Below are 27,561 nucleotides of genomic sequence, written 5' to 3' on the forward strand. Positions count from 1 at the left end.
TCTTGTGTTTGTGCAGCCGGTGGTGTTCATTTAAAGGCTTCCAACCTCGCTTTCATATCAGCCCAAGCTGGCACGAGCGCTGACAAGGATAAATGACGGCGTGTGAGCGAGGCCTTTGTCTTTATTAAAATGTGGCTTTTTATGTTGTCTGCCAGTTTCAAAACACGCCGCGGAGTTAGCTGTAATTTCAGCAGTGTTCAAACGAGTTCCATCGCTGAGAGACGGCGAGAGGATAGTTCCTCATTTAGAAAGCCATTTTGAAACTGCAGGTTTCCGGCGTGCACTGATGTGCGACCTTGTCCATTTGAGTAGCTGGGGGGACATCCAGCCGGCAGGTCGTACCATGCTCTACAATGCTTTATTCTCAATAACGGTGATCATGTTTTGTCTTAGCCTTTTCCTCGTGCACAGGGTCAGTGTTTTAGAAAGGGATCTTCACAAACTCCGAGGGGACATAAGTCGGCAATTAAATCAACAACGTTCTGAGGGAGTCCATGGGAAATTGGCCAACATGTCTAAAACAAGGGAGGTATGTCAATGATTACGCACTATGGCGTCATCTTGGACACCGTACTACTGAGATTTATGCCATAAGTGAGTATTCAGAAAGTGCTGCAATAATAAATTTTCTCTTAATGCTTTGTTTTCTCCCAGGACCTGAAGCAAAGTGTTTTTCAACGAGCTCAGGGTTCTCTTAAGAGCTTTTCCAGGAGAGTAAAAAGGGAACAGAGCAGCTGCAGAGGTGGATTGGAGCTGAGAACCAAAAAGAAAAACACTAAAAACAAAAGGGTGATTATTAGTTATGCTCTACACTGTAAAACCCGAACAAGTCAGCAATTGCGAGAAACGGTTGCCTTGAGTCAGTTTATTAGCTCAAACAATTAAAATATATATAAACTTTTAAACTAATTGTAATAACCTGCAATGTTTAATCTCACAAGTACTTATGTGAATAAACTTAGAAGAACCCAACAATGCTGAGTAATTTTAAGTAGCGTTACATGATATAGCCTGCACTCCTTTGGGGCTTTCTGGGAATTTGTCGACTGTAGTTTCTTCCCAGGACTTACCAGATACTCTCTAAAACTTCAGCTGACCTTTCATCTGACTTACTTGGAAAGTTCCAGAAAGCACCTGTTAGGTTCCGTTAAGGTCACAACACCTCATAATACAACCCTGGTTCTTGAAATTCCTCTTTATCTATAAAGTTCTGTAAAAGTTTGAGGAATGTTCAGCAAAGTACCTGATATGTTCTTGAAACGTACCGTCTAATTTCCAGGAAGTGTGGGCTGGAGCCATTGTGTCCTGCTACTGTAATTCCAATTTATTTGAGTTTTACCAACAGTGTCCTTCTATCGCTATAATTTCTACATTTAAGGGAAGCCAACTAAATGGGTTGCTTTGTATTTTTCGAAGAGAGCTTCAGTCATCAGTATGGTTCCCTTTCCTGCTGGAGGGGTTGAAGCTAACAGCTAGTCTGATGCAGCGTACTTTAGCTAACTTTAGCTGTTCAGCACAATTCAAAGACAAAACGATCATCAGTGGGACAGAATGCTATATTATCGGATATAAACCTACAATTTCACAGCAGACTATTATTATATTCTGTACTGTTTTTTTTTTTGTTTTTTTTTAACCAAACAACATCCGTGCTGAGCCTATTGACTTCATGGCTAAAGGCATTTTCTTATATTTTTGATTCCTTTTCAGGACACAATAAACATTTTAGAAGACTTGGCAAGTGTGTAGCTACGTTTCATAGTATTTAATGACTATGGCATGTTTTACATTTAAAATATTATTCACTTGAATAATTCTTAATTATTTTTTAACAAACTTAAAAGGGGACATAATATGCTTTTAAGTTCTTCCTTTTCACATTTAAATCATTCAGTTGTGGTCTATATAAAGTGACACTGCAATGCGTTGGTCTGAATTCCTTCTTATTGTTGCCCCACAGCCCATTTTCTTAACTCGTTTTGGTGCCATCTCTTTAAATGCAAATAAAAATTCACATTCTGCCCTCCTACAGGTCACAGAGGTTTCTACTCTGCCCTGTTCAGCCATTTCTGTAAAGTGCTGGGTGACGGTGTAATGAATTGTGTGGGTTAATACACCCAAAAACTGAAAATTTTGACTAATCCACTTGTAGCTTCGGAATCTTACAGCTTGGACTGCAAAATCACAGCAAAAAATGCTGGATTCATTAAACTGGTTTACCGGAAGTCCAAGACATTAATTAGCAGCTCCACAGCAAGTATTGTTATGTAATTGTTCAAAAAACATTATAAGGAAAAAGGAAAACTGAACAAATTGAAACATGTGACCCAAACACAATATAAAGATATCTATGCAGCACCTGGACAGACAACATTATATTTTTTTGCACTCCTATAGACTCCAAGTACACAACAAAATGTACTTAGGACAAAAAAGTAGATTTTGCATTATATGTCCTCTTTTGGTTTATTTGAGTATGACTAGCGTTTTTTACCCTCTAAAAAACAATTGTAATAAATGTGAATCAGTCAAAATGACACATTTAAATCATGAAAACTATCAAAAAATATATGTCCGTTTTCAAAGTAATCAAGTTGTTAGTAAAAATTAATAGATATCAAGAGCAGCTAACTGATGTGACCTATTTACTAACCTTTTTGTGAAAAAAAATAGTTATGCTAACTCAATTAATTTATGAGTTAAATGTCCTGTTGAGTTTTACAGTGTAATCTGGTAGTGGAATCCGAAACCATATCTGCAAAGTTAATAAAATTAAAGCATGATGTTTATCTGCCTCCCTTGCCAGCTCCGACATCATTCCTGCAGTTAAGAGCTGACCCTAACAAACAGCCAGACAGAAGAGGTAAAACAAAATTCAAATATTTGGCCTCAGCTCTACTCCTTCCTGCCATTATTTTGAATAAATATGCCTTGCCTTCCCCCCCAGGAAATATAACTGTGATCCCCTGGACTGTTTCTGCACAGCGAGGAAATACAATTTCACAGAGGGAAAATAGGATCGTTGTCCAAGAAGATGGTTATTACTTGGTGTTTGGACAAGTATTGTGTCATTCTAAATCAAGCGTAACTAACTTGATACCGCATACGATTTGTTCCAAGTATTCAGCTAATGTTCTGCTCAACTCGCAGGTTTTGTTTCAAAGTCAAAGCGCAGTTATGGGTCATGTCATTCAGAGCTGGAGCTCCACTGAGGCAGAGATGAAACCTACAGAGCTCTTGCGCTGCCTGCAGGATAAAAAAGAGGGAGCTCATGGCAATACATGCTACACATCAGACCAGCTGCTGCTTTTTGTTGCATTTAAGGAAAGTAAAGCAGAGTTTAAGAATTGCTATATTTTAAGGAATATTTTTGAGGAGAATATTTACAAAATATCCATAATTCAGTTGGTCCTTGTCAATTGAAATGTATTTATATACCACACAAATGCTTTACAAAGAATAAGATCTAAAATTGGCAAAGAAGTCCAGATGTCCTGCTCAACTATAAGTAAACTGAGTAAATAAAGGGTGTTAAAGCAGGGATATAAAACAATTTATGGGTGCTGTTCCACAGCCAAAAGTAAGGCAAGGCAAGGCAAGGCAAGGCAAGGCAAGGCAAGGCAAGGCAAGGCAAGGCAAGGCAAGGCAAGGCAAGGCAGGATGTCAGAATGACTCAGGTATAGCACAGCCGAGGCGACAATAATTGACATTTAACGTAAAGATATCTGCAAGTAAATTATTCCTATTTAGAATCAACTCAGTGGATACCTGAAGTAGATTTTATTTTATGATGATAAACTAATTTTCTGTTTTTCTGTACTAATCATGAATTGTTTTAGATGTCCCAAATGAAAAACTATTCTGGAAGATAGATGTACTTTGAAAACAAATTAATCCCATAAATGAATATAATGAAACTATAACTAGAAAGTACACGTCTGGAAAAGCTATCTCAAACACTACGACGATTAGCAGCACTTTAGTGTAAGCTGGGACAACTTCATAAAAAGTCACTTCAACCTAATCTAGGTAAAATTGAATGACTTGTAATAAATATATTGTAGATATCTGAATTGTGCAATGTTTATGATGTCTAATATCCACAATGTTCTGGCTTTCTAGAGATGTAAGCCCAAACCACACTGAGTTCTTGTCCTTAGAAGAAGGATGTTTAAGGTGCCTAAATGTTGTGGGATGACTGAAAAGTCCTTCTGGGTATCTCGGGTGTTCTTTTTGACTTGAGAAAGGGATTTATGGATACCAGATTGAAATAAAATCCAGCTATAACTATTAATTCTTAAAAAATATTGTTTTCACTTTATAAGAATGTGTAGATATTTTAAACGTTGTTGTTCCAAATACAGTCTTGGATGTGAAAACCTTGAAGTCTAAGGTTTACCATTGAGAATGTTATTTTAGATACTGATTTTAATTATAACCAGCAGGGATGTGATTTTACTGAGAAGACTTATATTTTTGACATCTAAGCAAGTAATAGGATATTAGAGTATGCTCTGATCACATATCACAATGGTCTGCCATTATCACTGCAGCTACAGTACAAGAAAGCTTCTACCTAAAAAAAAAAAGGTACCTATTCCTTTAATGTGCATATTAAAGAACTTGCACATGAGCTTTTCTTTCAGCACGGACCCACATATTTATGTAGTTATACATTAAATGGGAGCAACCATAACAAACACTCCTACACAGGTAGATGAGTTCACTAAACGATTTAATGTGTCGAAATCTGTTTCTTCAAATATCCATCTCACCTTATACACTCTGTGTGAACTGAGTTCTAGTCGGGACAATTGCAATATGATATATTTGGATGATGTCACAAAAATCTCCACCATTGAGATATTATTTATGAAGTTTAAGTCACTGATAAAATTTTAAGAAGTATTCAGAAACAGTTCTAGAGCCGTCTCTTCAGACCATGCTCTGCCAGAGTTCGAGGTTAAGGAATGACATTGCAATTTATCAACAAAATGGAGCACGTAATAAAAGGATATGTCAGAAAAATGTAAAGCAGACCTTTATAACTTCAAAGAAGAATTTTAGTTATTTCTGTCCATCCAAACAACACAAACACATTCGTTGGTCTATATTGAGGAATCAGCCTTGATCAGCCCCCAAAGTATCGATGTAGTTACAGAACTTATCTGGACAAGTTCAATGATCTTGTTCACCAAGATATTTTTGTCATCTGTCAAAATAAAGAAATGATGAAAAAACCTGTCAAAGAATTTTAGTTTGAACCCAAACAGATGACATTTTCTTTGTTACAGGCCCTGTGCACTTGCACGAGAAGCTGGAAATGGGGATCCCTTGTTGGCCGTCGGCTCAGATCTCTCTGGAGGCTGACTCGACCATTTTTGGTCTCATGCAGCTAAACTGAAACCGTCCCACGTGAATAAATGTCGTTGCTACAGGAAGTGAGAAACTGGCACAGAAATGTGTGAAGGGACGCTGATAAAGGACTATCTGCAACAGGAAAACAGCTTGGAACTTTTGGAAAGTATAAACTACATGAATTTACTTATAGTAAGGATGTTTAAAAGAAAAAAGCAACAACAACAAAAAAATAAGAATGAATTTATATTCTATGACAGAATTGGCAGCTCCTTTAACTAGAGCACTTTTTTTAATTTGGAAAAAAAGTATCACATTAGAAGGTTTTTTTGCTTGCATAAAATTAAATGTATTGTTCAATTACTTGTATCCTAGGATATGCGTAGAGACGGACAGATTGCTGACCACTTTTGATCATCCAGTCTGGAGTCTTCTCTTATGCTCTCTTCTTTTCAGCTCTCCCTACACATTGTCCATACATATGCTGTGAGGAATTGGGGAACTCTTTTTTTCTGTCTGGAATACATTTGCTGTCGATGTGCTCATGTATTTTGAATTATTCTGCTAGAAAATGGTTTGTCAAAGATTTTATCAGACTGTGCACTCTAATAAGGTTCTGGTGGCATTTGGAAGAGAAACAGGCCCACAGCATCACACGTCCTCCTCCGTACTAAACGGTGGGATTGACATGTTTTTCTATACATTCATCCTTTGTTGCACCCCAACACCAAAAAGCTCCGTTTGACTCTCTTCTTGCCAAAATTCACTGTTCACAGTTGTGTGCATTTATAGGTAGGACAGTTGCACATTTTATTGCAAATATGTTGTCATTGCAAAGTCGTTGTGTGCAATTACAATTTTGCAAATTATTATTTGGTGTGCAACATTGTTTAGTGTCGAGCGATGGATTCACCTTTTTCCTTCCTGCCTACTTGATGTGGCCTCAGTGCAGTGGAGGTCCACATGCAACACCAATTATGCCTGTGCAAATTATCCGCTATCAGGGGTTAAACCAGACACGACCAGACTTTTGCTCGGTTTTTCAACGTTTCGATACCCATCCAGGAGTGTTTATTTTTGCGGTTCGCACTTGGGCAACCTGTAGTTGGAGCAATGCTAGACGCATTCCAAGTCAGATGCAAATCATTGACCCACCTGTCACTGTCCTGGTTCATCAGAGGCTATTGCTTGGTGTGAGTGGAGTACTTGGCCACCTGAATCAGGATGAGACCGCCTATGTAATCTTATACTTTTGTAACACCAATGATAATAACCAATAAGTATGACCAACTCTTCATACTACTGAGTATTTGTATAAAAAGATTATTTCTCCTTTTGAAATGTATATATTAGGACTTTTTTTTTTTACCATGTTTGGTCTCACCTCTGCTGTTCTTTTTCTGTCCCACCGGGTCCTTTCATCACTCTATTTTGCAGCGTCTCTTTATACCTCGCCGGTCCCTCCTGCTCCACCAACGCGTTGTCTGTTTATTTGTTCCCCCTCCTCTATTTTAGGAATGATTTCCACTTTCCACAGACTTTGACAGGAACAAACATGTATTCATTTTTATCACTTTGTAAAGGCTTTTTATGGCCGGAATAAAACTAAACATCACACTGTAAAAAAGGAAAATTCAATGTATGATAAAATAGAAGATGTTTGAGAAAGAAATCTCCTTTATACAAGCGACATATGTCAACCTTTGTAAAGGTAACTTTTTTTAAGTTGCAAAAAACACAAAATAAATATTATAAATATGTCGGAGATCCATTTCTATGATCTAAATGAAGGGGAAATATGTTTTCTACATTTTTATAAAAAAGCGGCAATCAGTAGTCTGTATCTAAAAATAGTAACCACACTGTCTGTATCTGGTGTCCACAGCTGTTTACTCTCTTGCTTTTTTTTTTTTTTTTTCAAAGCATGGCTATAAGAGGTGGTGTGTGTGAGCACTGACAACAGCAGGCCGGGGCACAGTATAGCAGAGCAGACACAATGGGTAGACACGCGTTCTCTAATCTCTTACTCCTCTGGTCAATCACCCATGGTCTTTACAGACCTGGAGGGACTCATCATGTTCCAAAGGTAAGTTCAACGCCAAATCCTTAAAAGGGATTCATTTAGGCCAGCTTGATTTTTTTTTTTTTCTGGGGGGAACATTTAATTCATTCATACTATGATTAATATTGTCTCATTTAAAGAAGCAGTCCTGGAACAACCAGAACCTCTCCTATGTCCCTCTGGATCTGGATGGGGGGCTCCGAACACTCGATCTGTCAAATAACTTCATCACACAGTTACACGTGCTTGCTCTGCCGTACTTGGAGAAGCTAGACCTGAGCGGCAACCAGCTGGATCTCATCTCCGAGGGGGCTTTTGGAAACCTGGCCCGACTCAAACACTTGAATCTGTCCAGGAATCGACTGAGTGTCAACTTTGGCAGCAACAGCAAAGCCCTCGGATCCCTCAGCGGACTCAGGAGCCTGGACATATCGATGAACGGCTTGAGCAATGGCGCTGCTGAACTTGTGCTGAGAAACAAGTCTTCTCTTGGTCAACTTACGATGAATGGTAATATTTTGATAAAACTGTCACCCAGCCTGTTCCGAGAGAGCCAAAACATTAGGAGTCTTATTATTGAAGATAATCTGATTTCAGAAATAGAACCGCAGACGTTTGACCCGCTACGCCGATTGGAATCGCTCAACTTGGCAAGAAACAATCTTGCATTTATCTGTGATTTTACGCTGCACCAGGTGAAATATTTGAATCTCAGCAGGAATTCAGTGAAGGTCTTTGTTACGCGTGAGAATGCTGCGTTGTACAATCTTGAAGTGCTTGACCTCAGTCACAACAAGTTGCTATACTTTCCAATTCTACCAAAAGTGAACGGACTAAAGTATCTGCATTTGCAGAATAATTTCCTTGGTGCCCTGGATCCAGAGGCTGTGATGGTAACTGAAGTTAACTCTCTTTATCAGGACATTGTAAATGAGAAAATACGTAGAAAGAATTATCTACATGCAAACTGGAAGCTAATGCCCCTGGTTTACATTGACCTGAGCTTTAACCACTTCACCTCTTTTCCTATTGAGACACTGAGCTTGCTTTACTCCTTAGAAACACTGAATTTTAGTTATAACTGTTTGCAAAACATAAACTGGGACGTTAGGAATTACAGCGATCGAAGGCAAGTTCGTCAAATAGTTTTTCCCTCCCTAAAGCACCTCGACCTGCAGAGCAACGGTCTTACCCGTGTGTCCCCTCTCTTCCTTAAGGCGCTCGCGAAAATTGAAACGCTGAATCTGCAGGACAACTCAGTGCAACCCTGCGGCCTTTTGAGCACGTCTCTGTCAAGAAAGCATGCCGATCTCAATTCTTCCTGCGCTGCATTTGGCCAGCTGAACACTCTTAAACACCTCAACCTCAGAGAAAATGACATAAATATACTTCAACCAAACACCTTTCAGGGCACCTCACTGATTTCCTTAAACCTCGCAAAAAACCTCCACATGGTGATGCACGAGAGGGCACTGGAAGGTGTGCAAACAACATTACAGTCTTTGATTATCAGTGGGATAGACGTGAACAGCTCGGGTCTGCCTTTACCCTGCATGCCCGCGCTGACTGGGCTGAACATGTCAAACAACAAACTCAGCAGGACGCCTGACAGCTTCGGCTGCTCTTCTCTAAGAGAGGTGGATCTACGAAACAATGCTTTCGTGACCCTAAACTATTCTTTGGTTGAGGCTGCGTCCGCCAACCTGACTACGGTGTTTCTTAGCGGGAATCATTTCAACTGCTGTGACAGCGGATGGCTGACGGTCTTAAACGAGATGAGGGTTAGTCTGCCTGACATCGACCAGGCCGAATGCTTTACGCAAGAGAGGAACTTGACGATGCGAGAATACCTGAAAAGCCCTTTGCTTCACTGTTCCTTTCAAAAAGAGGGCCAAGGAGTTCATTTTGGACAATTGATTATAACAGTGATATTTATGACCGTATTTTCATCAGTTCTTATTTTTTTTAGCAGGAAGGTCTGTTGCTCCCAGAGATCTTTTGTGGTGTGACAGAAAAGTCTGTTTCTACACAATCTGCACAGTCTACAGCTCTGGCTAAATGTTTAAATGCACTCACCATTTAGAGAAAGTGATTCATTTTGGGCTTTTAATGAGGCATTTGTGTTGCTCTTTTTCCATGATGGAATAATTCTGAATATTTAAATAATAGTTTCATTATTATCCAAAAAAAAAACAAGAACTGGGTGCACTGAAGTAATTTACTATGGACAATCTCAAATCTATATAGCAGCAAAATCATACATAAGTTCAAATATATGCATATTACCCCTACTAACATTTAAATTCATTCCCATTGGCAAGTTGTAGAACCACATGTTTGTTAAACCCATCGACAAGCTTGTGACCCAAGTCTGACTGTGTGACTTCTATGTGGGATGGAATTGGAGGTGCTCATTTAAATTGCTTGGTTTATTGGCAAGGAGACAATTTTTAGTCATAGTCCGTCATTTTCAATGAGGTTTAGGTTCGGGCCAATCCAGAAGCTTAATGCTAATTAAACTCTCATTAATGTTTGCATACCCCTCTTAGGCAGCCAAGAGACCTTGTCAGATATAAATATTTGAAAATATGGCTGAATACAATTATTGTGCGATGTGTAACGGTACATTTACATTAGTTAATGTAAACTTCATACTGAAAGAAGTCTATTTGATAAATGGCGAGTTTTCTGTTTAGAACAGTGACTGTAATTGTGGGGCTTTGACTGTAGCAAATGTCCGAAAGACTCATCAGTCATTAAATACTTTTTAATCGTTCCCGTTTTTTTTTTTTTTTTTTTCGAAATCACAATGACTGCCACAAAATATCACAGCATTTTTAAGTAATATCGCTCATTCCTTGTGGACAATGATGTAGGTGAACCAGTAGCTCCTAGTTAACGACAGGGATCAAGCATTTTTGGTTTCCGGGTATTTCCGGGTATTTCTGGGTCACATGGTTGAGAGTCGTTTACAACCAGGTGTTCCAGCATGACGGCGTTCCCAAACACACATTAAAAATGTTTTTGAGATTTCATACCAGAGTGACCAGTCCACAGCGTCGTCTGACTGGCAGCAGATGCTGGTAAAAAAATAAATAAATGGGATGCCATTCCACACAGCAGTATGTGATCAAGCTAGCAACAAGCGTGAGGGGGAATTTTCAGGCTGTGTTCGAGAAATACTCAAATTATCAATAATTTTCTCCAAGTTTCAATCACCCAATCTAATCACAAATTAAAGGCAGCTGCAGAATAAGGTGTTTGGACCTGCCAGAGTCATTTTGGCAAGAGCTTTCTTAGGCGCAACCAACACTGAACCGTGCTGCTAAACCTGCAACTTCGTTTTCTTTACAAATGTGACACCATAAAAAGGCAGACACTCTTCTTATTTCCAACTGTATAAGAATAAATGGCAAAAAAAACATTGTTGCAACGATACTTACTATTAAAGTTGAGTATATTTGACCCTGTGTGTATAATTGTGACCATGTGTGAAGCACATGGTAAGCTGAAATTGTGTGACGTAAAATCATTCCACTATGAACAAAGAACCGTTTAAATGCTTCAATTAAAGCTCAGAATTAAACTTGACATTAATGCCCTGATGAGTGCGTTGACTTCTTGCCAGAACATCCTGTTTCAAGTAAGTAATCTACAATCGAAGGCAAACTGGACAGCGAACCGGATTTCCTGATAACTCCAGGGAGCTTCACTCTGCTTGACATGGAAGAGTGTCTGCACAAAATAACTTTCCCTTTCGTCGAAAAAGACTTCTTGTGTAATTTGGCTCATGCTACTGAAGCTTTCCGCGCATCTTTACAAAGCGTGTCACTTTACATCACCCGCTCAGTCCGAGAGTTGTGATCAAAATCAACACCCATGCTCCCAAGTTGTCTTGATTACAGAGGAATGGATTATTTGCCTGCACTTTGGGAAACATCTGTTTGCAAAACAAATTGTACCTTTAGTTGAAATTCTTCTGATTTGAATCCCTCCATAATATTCCCAGAATCAGGAGCAGAGAAGTCCAAACGAATACCATCAGAAAGAAAAAAAGCAACAACACTTTCAGTATGAACCCTTGCTGAGAATGATTTACAGAGTTCTACAAACATTAATCTGAGTTTTGTAAGAGACGTGGATTAAACCCTGGAAGATGTCATTCTGCATCAGTTTTGCTGCACTTAATAAAAGAGGCGGGACCTAATTAGCACAACATGTTGGCAGTTTTTAATTAAGGGTCTGACTCTTCCAGCTCGATACCTTCAGATAAAGCACAAGATAGAAATGAATCAGTTTTCTTTCCAGTGAATTTCAGTTTCCATTTTTTTTTTGTAGCTCCGCGGCTGTACTGCCTCCAAGCCATAAAATACAGTAGCTTTCAAATATGTACAATCATGTTAAAAATGTCAGTTTTTTGTGAGGTGAAAAAAATAAAACATACTAAATCATTTTAAAACTGTTTCCACATGTGATTTTTATCCTCTACAGTTAAAGACAGAGAAAAAGAAAGAAAAATGTGAGCAGGGAAAATCTATGGACCCTTTTAGATAACTTTGACCGGATGTCTATATGCTGCTGAAGCACTTTTTTTTAGCCAGTTTGCAGAGATGTTGCAAAGGATCAGAAGAATCTCATAGTTGAAAGGTATCAGCCAGGGGACGGCTAATCCAGAAGGACTGATACTGCTTTGGGTTTTTCACATTTTGTTACGTGGTCTATCACATAATTGCGATGAAAGACAAGGTTTCAGAAATGCTGTACAAATAAATATCTGAAAAGTCTGACCTGTGATGCACATCTCATGCATGGTCAAACATGGTAGTGGCAGCATCAGGCTGCGGGGATGATTTTCTGATTGAGGCTTGAAAAGCTGGTCAGAAGCTTAATACAGGACAATACTGAGATAATTTATCAGACGCTGCAGAAGATCGGGGACAAGGCTCACCTTCATGCAGTTCAATGACTCCAAGCTCTTGTTTTATCCATATGTTACGGTGGCCTAGACCTGCATCTCACAGAGATAGTTTGCAATGGCATTCAGCCAAATCTGATTGAACTTGTGCAATTTTCCCTTCCACTTCAGCGTCTTACACAATTTATGTAGTGGCTTACTGCATTCTATTCTAATGAAACCTGAGTTATAATGTGACAAACAGTGAAAACGTTCAAACGATATTAACACTTTTAAGTAAGCCACTGTATATTTACCCTGGCATGGTGAAGAAATGTTGGGCAACTATGACATTACAACAGCAGGGTGGTTCTCAAGAGAATGGTGAACAGACGAGAGACGGAAACCGATGCAGGGAGGCTGCCAAGAGGCCTGTAGAAGCACGATGTAATCTCCTGGGTTCACAGGATGCCTGGATTAAAGATTAGGGTTACACGACAGAATAATTTTCTTCCAAAGAAAACATACAGGCCTGGCTAAAATCTCCAAAACTTTGTGGGACGATTTCTTGTTTGGTCCGAAGAAACCAAACCTGAATTTGTGTTTGACACAAACACCGGGAATGCTCAGAAGAATGAAACAACCACACTGAAACCTGGTGGGGCCAGTAATGCGTTGTTAGAGCATCCTTTTAAACTGAAGTTGTTGTTTTATTGTTGTTATGTTGTTGTTTTTTTGTCACAGGGCTGATAAAAAATGGAGGACGGAGAAGTTTTTCTCCCATATGCCAGTGATATTAAACATTAATTCAGATCAACATAAGAATGACTCTGTCTGGGAAACTAAAGTTCTGGAGAAGGCCTTGCTTGAGTCCAGCACTAAAGCTGACCATGAATAAATCTGTGGGGTAATCTGAAGATGACCGTGGACAAGAGGTGTCATCATCATCTGATGGACATGAAAAACGTTTGCTATGGCGAGATATCGCTAAGTCAAGATGTGGCATTCTGGCAGATCCTTAAGAATGACTACTGTCCACGAAAAGCAAATCAAAAGGTGCTTTAAGAAAGTTTCTGACACTTTAGTAGGGGTGTGTACACTTTTGAGAATCACTGGGTGTTACCAGAATTTGTCAGTGCCCCCTGAACTATCATATTTGCTCAACTACAAACTTATTTTTAAACATTTAATTATGCGATGCTATAGAAGCAGAAACAATAGGGTTTAGTACCGATGCAGAACATTTTAACTTAACTTCCCTTTATTAACATAATCTTTTAAAATGGTGCAAATTACCAATATGAAGTTATCTGGTGCTCATTGAATTTCATCTGCCTGTAGGGCCAAGCCAGTGACCCCAGCAGGACTATCAGAATAGCCAAAGTGCTTATCGCTCAGTCCTTGATCCACATTACAGCCCCACCCCACAAGTTTTCTAGATCAAGTAACAGCTTGACAAGTTTGAGCAAAGAGCGCTCCGAGAACACAATACGGAGTGGATGTTAGGTGTGAAACCGAAGGAATGTAAGTGGTAAATTACAGTCATTCTTCTTCTTGGCGATCGTAGTAGCTGGCATTTAGACATGAGCTGCAGCTTGTTCAGTAGCACATTAGGGCAAGGAGTGAAACCTTGTACCACAACTAAACAGCTCATTACAGAAAGAAAGGAATGAAATATGTGACTATTTTTTTTACACAGGAAACAATTATTCTTTGCACATATTATTGACACGAAAATATAGTTTTTTTTTATTTCTACATTACTCAATCCAAGCAGGTGACGAGAAAAAGTCTAAAATGCTGACATTAATGTAACGCTGCCCTAAGCCCTTTTCACGCATTGCCTGCACCTTATCAGTCAAAGAAATATGTCCCTGTGAAGCGTGGCGTGTCAGTGGTGGATCAACTTCCAACTCCCCATTCCACCGCGGTCATTTCACTCATGACAGAGATTGGGATGAGAAGGTGTCTCAGGCTGGGTCGAGAGGAGTATGTTTAAGATATGGGCGTGGAGGGGCTAGGATGATGGGCTCCGTAAGACTGAACATTCACTGGGGCGTGGAAGGGCATCCTCTGCAGGCTGAAGCAAGTGAGAAGTCCTCCATTTAATACCACTTCTAACCAGGACACCGCTGAGAGCACCCTGACAGGCTGCATCACATCTTGGTATGGCGGCTGCAGAGGGACTGACAGGAGCACTCGGCATCGTATGGTGAAAGTGGCTGGGAGAGTCATCAGGGGCCAGTCATTGTAGACCATTTTTTAAGAAGAGATGCAACAATTAGTGAGAGCTCTTGCTCGCCCCTCCCATTAGCTTTTCAAGCTACTGCCATCTGGAAAATAAATACTGTTCCACTGAATGAAGAACAACCGCACACTGCAAAACGGCCGTGTTCCTCAGACAGTGTTGAATATACAGTAATGTAGTTTAATGTTAATATCAATTACTATCATGTATGTTATTCCCAATACGAAAAATACCCCCGAAAAGAATGAGCATTTTTAGAATTTGGAATTGCAAAGGAGCTACACATTGTCAAAATATTGATATTATAAGATATCACGAAATATAAAAACTACTCTGATGGTTTTAACTGAGTGAGTCATCTTTTAAGACACAGTAATAAAGTACACTTAAATAGTTATACCCATGTTTGATGTATGCATCGTTTATGTTAAATCTACAATCATTTGTGTGGAGTAGTGGTCATAAACTTGTTTTGGATGTTACATAAGGGATAATGCCCGACGAGGTGTCCATTATCAGAAATAAATGGACGACGCGGAGGCGTGAACCGATGGGCAGTCGGAACTCGGAAATCCCGGCCTCCAATCGGAACAATCAACAGCAATGGCCGCTATAGTCGGACTATCCCCTCAGAAAGTAGGAGAAAATGTATCATGCCGATTACCGGATCCAATATAGCAGCTACTCACATCAACAATAAGCTGTGATCAAACGTGTTTATTTTACAATACACTGTTGTATGTCTAAAATCTAAAACCAGTGTTTAAAATCAACGGTACATGTAGCGGCTGTAAACTCTGAACCAAACATATTAAAAGAAGCATTTGCATGTGGAAAGTATAGCCTTAAATGACATTTATAAGAGGTACTACAAACAAAACAGCAGCTTTCCTGGTCGTCGTCACTTTGGATTCCTAACCTTTTGTTTTTTCGTTTTTGTTTCGGAATGCAACAAGTAACTCGTTCCTTTATTTCTGAATCTGTTATTCTTTACACTGGCTACCAATGGAGTTCAGGATGCGCTTTAAAGTTCTCACACTAACACAATGAGCACTAAACAAGCAGGCACCAGATTAATTATGTACTGTAATTTTTTGTATAAAATAAACCACTACTTGTTCCCTTTGTTCGGAGGCTCAGGTTCTGTTAGTTGTTCCTTGTATTTTCTTTTTTAAACGCGAGGCTTCTATACGTGACGTCACCCAGACGATGGTCATATCATAGACATTATAAACGTAGACGCCTCGTTGGGCGGGTTCTGCCTATGCTGGGGATGCATCAGAGTCATGTTGAATGTGGCAAATCTGCAGTTAGACTCAGTCACTTAAACAGTATCATAGGGACTTCTCTCTCTCAGAATCTACTTCATATTTGTGATATTTTTATTCTTGTAATATTAAGAGTTTATTTTCATATCCCTTTGGCTTCATTCTCCTGACTTTATTCTCGTAAAGAATAAAAATAACTATAAGAATTTAACCTGGCCCTATTACTCCAGGACTAAGATAGTTCTGCAAACTATGACTGTTCTGGAAATGTTCCCCCTTAATTGTCATAATATTACCTCTTTTGTCTTTTTTTTTTTTACTTTATTCTCCAATGACTTTTTTCTCATATTAGTAATTTTATCTCTTTAATACTCCCCCAAAAAGTCTGCTGCTAATCTGTGTCTATATCAGATCTTAAAAGGTTCAAACGGTTTTATGAAATAATAAGACCACAATGTTTAGATCTAACCAATTGACTTTTATATTCATAACACATACACATATATATATATTTCTCACTCTGTCTCTCTCTCTCTCATATATATATATATATATATATATATATATATATATATATATATATATATATATATATATATATATATATATATATATATATATGTGTGTGTGTGTGTATATATGTGTGTGTGTATATACAATCTTATAAATACTTCAAAATCTATATGCGCACATTGATCAAAAGCCAGTCTGGTTGCCAATCTCTATCAATTAATTTCTATATATATTTTTACAAGTATATATAAGCTCCATCTATATCTTTCTATCTCAATACTTAAAACATATACAGGGAAAATAGACGTTCACTACTTTCTGCCACATACAATATGGCGGTGACGTCGACGTACAAACCTGCGGCCAATGAGGCGTCTCACGTTTATAAAGTCTATGATCTTAATCATCAACTGATAAAGCCAAACATCAATAATTATTACGGTTATTATATTCAAATATATAGAGATACATCCAAACTTTAGGTGATAGGCTAGGTATTGCATTTTATGTTCCAGAATTCAATGTCAAAGTAAATAAAAGAATAAATGATGAATTGTCAATATAAACTGGCTAAGCATATTTGGAAATACATATTGTCTGACCAGTGTCAGTAGTGCACACCGAAAAGATGTTTGCCAACCGCCAATAAACCCCAGGAGAAGAAGAAAATATTCCATATAATTCAACGGAAAGTCGGAGAAATAAGAATAGCAGAAAGAAGCAGAAAAGAGGAAACAGTTATTTCAAGACTTAGATTTGGACACACAGGATTAAATAATACACTATTCAAAATAGGGAAACATATGTCGGGCAAATGTGAATTTTGTGGACAAGACGAAACAGTAGAACATGTAGTGATGTATTGTAAGAAGTATGAAGAAGAAAGAAGGAATTTAGTTAGAGACCTTAATCAGGAGAAAGTTAAATTTTATGTGATAGATATTCTACAGAAAAAGTAAAAAAAAAATGTCATCAATATTTATTTAAATATTTAACAATAACATGAATAATTAGGAGGATTTAATTTTTGTAAATTAATATTATAGATATATAAATATAACTATCTTTAGGAATAGGGCCATTCGGATCCATACTCCACACCAGTTGGTGGCGGTAATGCACACCGAAAAGATGTTTGCCAACCGCCAATAAACACAAGAAGAAGAAGAAGAAAATATTCCGCGAGATTTGAATCCTCAAGACAGAAGAATGCGTTGAAAAAACACCCGCACGTTGTTCATTTGCTTGCGGTTTAAGCCGCCGTTATACTCCATAGAAGAAACAAATGAAAACTGTTGGGGCTGCTTTCCAACATGGCGGACACTGATTTCCGCGCACCGAGCAGGATTGGATGACAGTAGTTGAGTGCAGGACTCTGGGTTTAGCACGAACAGAGGAAGAAACAAGCGTCGTCGACAAAAAGACGAAGTGCTGCGCCTTTGTAGCTATATCCTGCTTAAATTGGCAAACTAAGCAAGGACAGAAAGGGGTGTACTCACGACGAGCTCCACTCATCCATTACTCTTGGTCTTGACACTTGGAAGGCATGGCGTCTCGGAAGATGGCTGACTTCCGCCTACCGCGTTCATCCAGATTAGTCCAGAAGGCACAGTTAATTTACAAGCTGTATTTGCTGGAAAACGCTCGAGAAAACCTGGAGCAAGAACTTCGGGACTTCGTTGACAAGGTAATGTTGTCTGCAGCGATGAGGGAAGATGACGCACACATGCTGGACAGTTTATGGAATAAATTTCATAATCATACGACAATCGTTAACACAATTTGCAAAAAAAAAAAAACATCCAATATAACAAACAGCTATTCAAGCAAAAAATACAAGCAAGTATATAGACAGTCCTATCAACGTTTATGGAAAGTTAAGAGTGAGATGGAAGTAGAGATGTTTTACTTTTGTTAAGAAGTGAAAGAGGAGTGTGGACACTTTATTGTTTAGTCAGTGGGTTAAAACTGAAAAAAACACACACACACACACACACAACTATTCTCCTGTGGTCGTTTTAACATACCCAGACTGCCTAATATGAGGAGAATCTCGTCTGTTTCATCTCCATTCACAGCAAACCTCAGCTGTGGTCGTTTCCAGATATCTGACGGAAAATACAATTTGCTCTGATTGTCACTCATCTCCAGAAATCCTGTCTGCTGCAACAAAATCTCCCACCTTCCTGAGTCCATTCCAGCTGTCTGCTTTATTCTTGGAAAACATTTTCATTCTAGATAGACCCGCATGAAGGGATAAAATGAAACAGACCCCAAATGTGCAAATAATTAATCGCTTAATAAAGTAATAAAGTAGTTTAAAGGTCTTGCAGCTATTATTACACTCCTTTTTTTAAGAATGAAGAACTGCTTTTTTATTTTATTTAATTAAGGAGTACCACTCATGCCGAGTGCCTCAAGGCTCCATTCTTGGCCTCTTCCTCTTCTCTCTTTACCCTGTCCCTTTGGGGCCAGCTATAATAAACCCGTGTTTAGCCTTCTTTGTTTTGTTTTTGTTTTTATTTTAGGCAGAAGACAGTCAGGCTTTTATGACTAAAAAGGAAGATACTTGCTCTAAAAACTTCTCGAAAGTTTATGTTGTTTGGGCCCATTGATGACTAGGGCTGTGCATAAAAATCGATACAAAGATTAATGTCGATATTTTTGAAAACGATTTAATATCGATATTCTGGCTTTTGATATCGATATACCTCCCAATCCCTAGAGGGCGTTATTACAGAGCACCATTACTGTTTACAGTGAGGAAGAGCAAGTGAGATGAATTTGCGGCATGGCAGACAGGATCTTAGAAACTCCTTCGTTCCTAAAATCAGACGTTTGGGCACATTTTTGGTTTCTGTGATACGTTAACTGCATTGAACCAAATGAACTTTGTTTTCCTGTTTAATTTATCAGTGTTCAATAAATTGAACATAAATATTTGGCTTGTTTTGTTGATTGAATGACTTTGAGCATTAATTTGTAAGTAATAATTATCGATATTCGAGTCAAAGTAAATCAAACTGACTGTATCGAGAATCGTATTGTATCGTGAGCTATGTATCAACAATCGTATCGAATCGGCTCATCCTAGATGATACCCAGCACTATTGATGACTGATCGCTCTTCCTGCTGCTCTGTTAACACAAACTTCAGCAGTAATTACTGATGGCTACAAGCTGTGAAAGAAGCTGAAGCAGCTCCACAGAAAACAGGGTTCAGACTGAGCTCTGAAAGCTGTGAACAGATCGCCGCAGCCCTTATGGCCCATTGTTATTTTTCCGTGTGAGAAACGTCACGTGTGCGTGGGAAGTCAGGGAAATGTGTGTCACACGGTTATCGCGTGAGAGTTGAGAGCTCTGGACAGGCCGCATAGACAAGTGAGATAAATATGTCCCTTTTACAGTCCCACAGAGGGGACGTGTGTTGAGATCCCATAAAACCAAGTTTGATTTTTTGTGCTGTATACTGTAAAAACTGGTCTGAGGTGTTGAGGGAGAGAGTCCCAGAAGACAGGACCATACCCCTTCTGCTCACGCATACCGGTACCAGTATAGGCCGCTAGAGGCAGGGCTATGCCCCTTTTCTGTCCAGCTTTATGGTTAGGTAAAAAACAGCCACTTATTTTTCTAAACCCTTCTTTAAAAAGAGGCTTTAAAGTTTGTTTGGTTTTTTAAATCACCTTTTTTTTGCTACATATTTTACATGAGTTAATATCAATGCATATAATAGTATTAGAAGGGCAGACGATATCACACATCGATCGCACTGATCGGAAATCGTAACAGACTTTGATCGCAAATATGGTATTGTCATCCAAACAAATTGACATAACATTGTATCGTGATAAAACCGGTGATTTACAACCCTAATAGCTACGGTTGGATTGTCAACATAAAACTGAATAGTTGTTTTTTTCCAATGGTTAAAGATAACAGAAACCATTGGACCTGTATGTTAAGAACTGAATGATTATATCACAATTAACATTGGTATTGGCCGATGTTAGTCAAGGTTCAAGGAAATTCAATTTAACTTAATTTTAGAAATGAATTTCTGTAGTTTTTTATTTTGACTTTTATTATTATAATTTGTTATTTTTGTTTGTATTGAAACAAATGATATCTTAGAAACCACACCTTTTTATTTAAAACAGGATTGGTCAAAATTGCTCAATACAGATAAGAAAAAAATGTAATTGTGACAGTAGTTTTTCATCCCTATCGCCCAGTCTAGGAGCATTTAGTTCTGGTTACAACTTACTTTATACCCGGCCGATGCAATATATTTAAATATTTTCTTTCTTGGGGTATTCCTTTGCAGTATCTAGGAAAGTTAAATAAGTTAGCAGAAAATTGCAATTGTATACTTTTTCTTTTTTTGTAGTTTTACCCCCTCTAGTAGAGAGGGGTAATCGCAAAGAACCGAAAATAAGCATCTGGAAATATTTTTATTTTATGCCTTCATAATCCAGCAGTCAGCTCATCAATACATGATGAATGGGCAGCTTTCTTCAGTTTGCATTCTTGATATTTCCCATTTAGGTTGCACGCCTATGACTAGAAAAATATGCACAAACATAGACAAGTTAGGGTCTTCCTTTGCTGTGATGGAGCCCTTTAAACTTAAAAAAAAAAGATAAAAAAGATTCCAACAAACAAAATGATCCAATCGAGCTTCTTAGGATGATCCAACATGTAGAGATTTATGAGCCGCTGAGCTAAGAGTGCACTTTAATTCAGCTTTTTTGTATTTAGGTCTGTTTTTCTAACATAGATTTATGACCATTTCCCCTTAAAAGAAGGTTAATTCCCAGAAGTCTTTTTAATCTTTTATGTTTCCTTTTTCAGCTCATTAAACCAACATCTTAGCCATTTGTTTTTGTTTTGGGTTATTCTGATAAAGCGCTTTGACCTGTCCACCAGGCATATGAAGAGGTGCATGGTGTCCTCAACTCAAATGTCCCAACCAGCGCGACAGGAGATGTCACTGCGGCTCTGGACAAAAAGTACAAAGCAATTGTGAAGCTCTCAGCTTCATTAAAGAACCATAAAGCTGGTAAGTCAAATGAAATGAGTTCATTTGAAGGTTGGAGCATAAAAGATACCTTTTTCAGACTTTGATGTAATGATTAAAACAAGTCATTGCTTCCTCTGTGTCAACAGAGCACCAAACATTCACTGGGGTGAGCTTCAACTACTTTCAGCCACTGAGAGCCGCCCTGTCCCAGCAGCAGCTTAAGCTTTCCCTCCACTCCCTGCAGCCTTCAGTGCAGCAACATGGCAGCGCTCAGACTGCAAGCTCCTCCATTTCAAAGCCAAACCAAAAGGCTGTTTCCGAAGACAAGAACCAAGAAGTCTCCACGCACATCCTACCTGCCGTTATTCAGAGCAATGTGATCAATGAAGAGGAGTCAAAAGTGCTTCTACCGTCCTTCCAGGACGGGTTCCCGGCGATATCAGAGTGCCGCTCTAAGTTTCAAGTATTGTGGGGCGATAGCAGCGATTTCCAGGTGCCATACCAAACGCCAACTTCCTCCCAGCTGCTGTGCTTTCTTAAAGTGAAAGCTGAGACCGAATGTTCACTTGAGGACACCTTTTCAGGGTCTACGAAAAGCAAACGCAAGGCAGACAATTCAGATGCTCCACCGGGAACGTCACCTGACGTCAACACAAAAAGCTACCGTCTCACACATGTTGTGACAGAGGATCAAGCCCCTAAAATGTTGCCTGCCAACACTAACCAAGCTCCTGTTTTCAGACCAAAAAGAGTCCGCTCTGGATCTTTGATCTACAGTTTCGTCATCGCCTCAGAAACTGAACTATGGGATGTAGGAGACATCCTTATAGAAGTTTTGATGCAGGAATCTCCACACGGCAGTCCTTCGGAAAGGGAAAAACACCAAGATGCTTTGGCTCAAGTGGAGAACGCTTCCGTATTTACAGAATTAAAATCAGACGCTCTACGGTGCACACAACCGGGACTCAAGAACAGCTTCGGTCATTCAGATAGGCTGGCAGCCAATCATGTAAACATTCCCCAATTCGAGATCAGGAAGTTTGAGGAGGCTGAAGTTTTGGTGTCTCACGTCTTCAGTCCCACCAACTTCTACATCCAAAACATCGGCTCCTCTGAGAAACTAGAGCCTCTTTTCAGGGAGTAAGTCATGAGTGTGGTCCTGTCGCAACTAGTCACCAATTCCACAATTATTTCTGCATGTTAAAAAAGCTCACATACAGTTTTGTTGCATTTTGTTCTCTCTTTTTTTTTATTTCTTCCTTATAAAATTGTGTTTCGTTTTTTGTTTGTTTGGTTGGTTGGTGTTTTTGCAGCCTTAAAGCCAGTGATATATGCGCTGAGCAGAACTACATTCCAGACATTGGGGCTCAGGTCATCTGCTGGCTTCCCCAAAAGGAACAGTGGTGTAGAGCTGAGGTGGTGAGGATTTCTGGAGTGAGTAGAGGAGGTGGGTCCAGCTGGATGTGAAATTTTTTTACAAAGGCTTACCTCTAGATGGTAGCAGTGTCCCTTATTACCGCCCCCTGGGAATTTCAGACTAATCTGTTCTCCCGTTTGGATCCTAGATAATAACGCTAGTGATGGGGCTGGGAGAGAGTCGTCCATAAACGTGGAGGTGAGAAGGTTGGACCACGGCGACAGTTCCTGCGTGTCACTCTCTAATATTAGGGAGCTCACCCCAGAAATAGCAGCGCTGCCACTTCAGGCTCTGCAGGTTTCTCTGGCTCATGTGAGTAGCCGGTACTCCAGACCCGGCACTAATCCGTCCACTTCTGCACAGCTACATCCGTTTCTGGAACTAATGTCTGTGACTTTCATGGGAAGAGATGATAAACAGCTCTGTAAGAAAGAGAGCCTAATTATTTCCTTTGCCGTGCATTTAGTCATAGCTTTATCTAGTGCCTTATGCGGAAGGAAATTAACTATCTCATTTCACGGTATTTTGTCTGCTTCCTCCCCTTCAGGTGACCCCCGTTAATGGTGGGGATTGGACTGAGGAGGCGGTGGCTTGGTTCAAAGCGATGGTACATGATAGGGCACTCTATGCCAGGCTTTACCCACAGGGGCCCACAGTTACAGCCGAGCTGTTCCTGGAAAAGGGCAAACTTGGAGCTATGAGGTACTTAATTATAAAACACCGTTATTAATTCATTTTAAAAAAAGAAAGTGGTGTGTTAAATTCCAAAGCAGTCATCTGGGTCATATAGTCACTGTGTACGATGCCTTGAAAATATTACAGGGTTTTATTGGGATTTTATATGATAGACCAACACAAGGCTGTGCAACATTCTGAATCGCATGGAAAAAGATGCATAGTTGGCAAAATTGTTATAGTTAAAAATGGGAAAACTCTGAAACAACTTAAATAAATGTCTTTCTTAGTGAACGTTAGTGAAAATTCACTTAACAGGAGCATAAAGTAGCACAACAGGCGGGTCAAGGGTAAGTTTAAAGCAAAGTTAGGTTTTAAAAGCAATATTCCAAGTCTTTGAACATTTTATTGAGTGATTCAAGTCAAATTCATTATTAGCCTGTTAATTTATATATTTTTTTGGCCTTCATGTAAGGGTGGCAAAAATAAAGGTGTTTTTTAAGGAGTCCCATATGATGTTCCATTTTGTAGTTTGGCCCAAGCCAGATAGATGAGATGAGACCAACATTGGCATTTTTTGGCTTACGTGCAAGATGGTGTGTACGGCAACCAATCACCCTGAATGCACTAATCCTCCAGTGTAAAATATGGCGGTGGCAGGATCATGCTGCGGGGATGGTCTTCTTCAACAATGATCGGAAACTGTTGTCAAAATGTAGAGCTGAATGGAACAAAAAACATTGCAAACCGGTTAGACGCCGCAAAAGACTTTTAGCAGTATAATAAATGCATCTGCATGGTTGTTTGTTGGCGTAGGTAACTGATGGATGAATGCTTTACAAAGCAGGTATAGTTATAGCTCAAAAGACTAGGAGGTGTTTCTACAAATGATTTCCCCATTGAGTTTAATATATATGCACAACAAGATTTTAAGATTTTGAAAACTCCTTATCATTTTCCTTCCATTTTACAATTATACACTGCTGTGTTGATCAGTCTTATAAAATACCTACCAAATATGTTGCATTGTCTTGTTATAAAGCGATAACTCGTGCAAATAACTGTAGGTGTGTTAAAAGGCTGTTACCTCATTGTGTTTTTGTTTTTTAGGAGGGGAGCGTCTCTTTCTTTGAGATTAGCCCAAAATGGACATGCACACCACAGCAAACTGAAGAACCACTGTCTTGTGAAAAAGAGTGAGTGGAGATGAGGCCGGGCCACACACGAGCGTGGACCCACACTGGATCTATCTTATATTGATGGTTTTACTTGCTTTTTTAATTTTCTCACTTCTTGTTTTTCATGTATAGGTGCTGTTCAACTTAAGATGAGGGAACAGGAGTCTAAATGGGAAAAATATCTCCTCTCGTGCTACTCTCAAAGTAAACTCTGCTCGCTGAAATGACAGAGTTTCTATAGGCAACTTGTGAAGGGGAACGCAAGCCTGCCATGTAGCTGAAGAGGCTTTTAATACACATAGTCTGTAACTTTTAACTATTGTTTGGCCTGCTGTGTACAAATTTACAGAGACTTTTCGAAAGGTCTTCTAAGACAGCTGTCTCATGGTTCAGTATTTGGTTTTATGTTTAAGTCAGTAGCATTGTTGATCTTTAGTGTCTGAATGTGAGCCATCCCCACCTGTGTGTATTATTACATAAAAATTAATCAATAACATGTTATATTAAAAAAAGAAATAAAAATTTTCATCAGAAACCTCACTTTATTGTCTAGGATTACAGCAGAATTACTTTCTTTTAAAGTTTTTTTTACGTTTACGTTTTAACTAAAACAGGCTTAAATTGAAGGCAACCGGACTTAAGCTCAGTTTGTTTGTGGATACATTTCCACAACTATCCAGGAGTCTTAGTCAATTCTGGAGCCTCAGTCGCAGTTGAACAAAGCAGAGTTTGGGGAGCTGCTGTTTTTAAGGCCCATCCTTTAATGAGCAGTGCAGGTCCTGCCAACCCTCCTCTGGGTCATTAGACTTGTTTCTCTGACAGTTTCTGTCTGGAAGCCATGTTTGTCCAAAGAGAGAAACCAACGCTAAACCAGCATCTCTAACCTGCCATTAAACAAATTTTTTAAGAACTTACAACAACGGTTTCATCAGGATTCAAGTAAACAACTCTCACCAAACAATGGACTCTAATTACCCATGCACTAAAAAAGTGAACGAGGGCAGTCGTCCACTTTACATTACCATTGAATTTCCTATTAGCACATTAAAAAGGTGTGTGTTGGGTTCTGAGTAAACATTACATAATTCACTTTAACCTAACATTTCTTTGTTACTAACGAAACGACGCTGGTCATTGACTTGCATCTGACTGCTCCTAGAAGGATAAGCCTCCATTTATTTAAAATTTCTCACCAACTGATATATAAGACCGCTAAACCAGTTCCAGAGGTAAACTGGTACCATTGTTTGATAAGCATCAGTTTTTCGCCATTGCCAGCACAGATTTTGTACATTGAACTAAGTTTGTTTAAGCAAAGAAACAAATCTGCTAGGTCCAGGCTCACGGAGACTAACAACCAAACACAATATTTTAAGTGACATGTTCTCTGGAGATTTTGGTTTCTGATCCAATTTAAGATGAACGGTGAAAACGGAGCTTTGACATTCAACAGAATATCGTAAGCTCACCGTCTCCTTTCTTGTGGCTGTCTGTTTCGACATGATCGATCACAGAGTTAAACGAGGTTGATTAGGGTATAGAGGGGTGGTTATATTCAACGTTTCCTGGAGGAATGCATGAATGCCGTTCCTGAGTCAGTACTCAAACGCAACCAGTCCTCCAGTGTCATTAATGGGGGTTGGGTAACGCAGTTCTCACTTTGCAGAGAAACAAACCGGTCCTTTTTCTTAGAGCCAATCAAGAACAGTCTCAAGCAAAAACTGAGTAAGCACTGGAACTGCTGTTGTGGAAAGCTGAAATTATTAATGGCTGAAGAGATAAAATAAGCAGTTTATCTGCACATCAGCCTGTGCTTCCTTGAAATAAACCACATACAGTTCAATATGTGAACCTGTTGCTGCTGTATTCGACAGTGGTAAATGCAGAGAACCACAGTATTGGCTTGTATTGCTAATAATGGTAATCTTGCCTACTAAACATGTCAATCAGCAGATCCAGCTGGATAAAACTAGGTACTGGGCCCTTTATAAAGTTTGATACTGTTCCCACAACCAACTACAGTGGTGACCAGAACTCTGCATAAATTACCACCAGCACAGCCATGATGTTTGTATTTGACAGGTATTACTAATTTATTTTCTGAGTAGCACTAAAAGCATTGAGCTAAACCAGTGACAGCGTGCAATGACATCGAAAGAGATTTGGCATTGTAAAAATCAAACATTAAAAAAAAATTTTGGAAATTCAAACACGGAAAAATCAAACATTAAAAATTCAAACATTGTCAGAGAGTAACAATTTATAATCTCATTTTATGCTGCAGTTTTTTTCTAATGAGATGTTTTCAGTGTCACTGCAGAGTTCCTTCAGCTACGATGTCACTACAAGCTGGCACTGGTTTGCCGTCGCGGGTGGGGATAAATTGAATGCTCCTTCACGGGCCTTCCTATTTCCGGTACTCCTCGCCATCCACCTGCAGTGATGGAAGGCTCCGGTTCAAGAAAAGGTATTATTTTCATTAATATTATCTTGATTCGCTCATACAGTTAATAATTGTCGTGACATCGTAGCTGAAGAAACTCTACGACAAGTGACACTAAGAACATCTCTCATTAGAAAACAAAAAAGCTGCAGCATAAAATGAGAATATCCCATTTTTTACTTTCTAACAATGATTGACTTCGAATGTTTGATTTTCCCATATTTATTTTTTCAATGGTTAATTTGACAGTGCCAAATCTCTTTTTCAATATTGCAAGCTGTCACTGGTTTTAGCTCCATATAGAGGCAGCCCAAAGTACTTTAATGGTACTTCCTCTACCAGAAAAACATGGGATTATGTAAACTAATCTGATTCCTTCCCTTTGCATGGAGCAAAAATAAAAAGCACCCTGGAATCTGTATAAAGTGATAGACGGTCGCAGTTCAGATGGATTACCTGTTTGATGTAAAATTGTTCTTAATTTG

General features: G+C 39.0%; 3 protein-coding genes across 3 annotated transcripts; all 3 read left to right on the forward strand.

Moving 5' to 3' along the window:
• Positions 1 to 343: 343 nt before the first annotated feature.
• Positions 344 to 5,404, forward strand: LOC105932508 (tumor necrosis factor ligand superfamily member 13B-like). The gene is made up of 6 exons (XM_012872092.2): positions 344 to 529; positions 655 to 742; positions 2,807 to 2,863; positions 2,948 to 3,060; positions 3,151 to 3,292; positions 5,292 to 5,404. The coding sequence occupies exons 1-6, from the start codon at positions 344 to 346 to the stop codon at positions 5,402 to 5,404; spliced, it is 699 nt and encodes a 232-aa protein (XP_012727546.2).
• A 1,942-nt stretch (positions 5,405 to 7,346) lies between these two features.
• Positions 7,347 to 10,173, forward strand: LOC105933385 (transforming growth factor beta activator LRRC32). Its single transcript, XM_012873280.3, has 2 exons — positions 7,347 to 7,444; positions 7,561 to 10,173. Exons 1-2 carry the CDS (start codon positions 7,355 to 7,357, stop codon positions 9,427 to 9,429), a joined length of 1,959 nt encoding a protein of 652 aa, XP_012728734.2. The 5' UTR covers positions 7,347 to 7,354; the 3' UTR covers positions 9,430 to 10,173.
• A 7,343-nt stretch (positions 10,174 to 17,516) lies between these two features.
• Positions 17,517 to 25,140, forward strand: LOC105926109. Its single transcript, XM_021316417.2, has 8 exons — positions 17,517 to 18,030; positions 21,270 to 21,402; positions 21,510 to 22,503; positions 22,677 to 22,810; positions 22,929 to 23,092; positions 23,328 to 23,482; positions 24,566 to 24,651; positions 24,766 to 25,140. The coding sequence occupies exons 1-8, from the start codon at positions 17,890 to 17,892 to the stop codon at positions 24,858 to 24,860; spliced, it is 1,902 nt and encodes a 633-aa protein (XP_021172092.2). The 5' UTR covers positions 17,517 to 17,889; the 3' UTR covers positions 24,861 to 25,140.
• The last annotated feature ends 2,421 nt before the right edge of the window (positions 25,141 to 27,561 follow it).

This window comes from Fundulus heteroclitus, chromosome 23, assembly GCF_011125445.2.
Source record: "Fundulus heteroclitus isolate FHET01 chromosome 23, MU-UCD_Fhet_4.1, whole genome shotgun sequence".
In the NCBI taxonomy this organism is placed as follows: Eukaryota; Metazoa; Chordata; class Actinopteri; order Cyprinodontiformes; family Fundulidae; genus Fundulus; species Fundulus heteroclitus.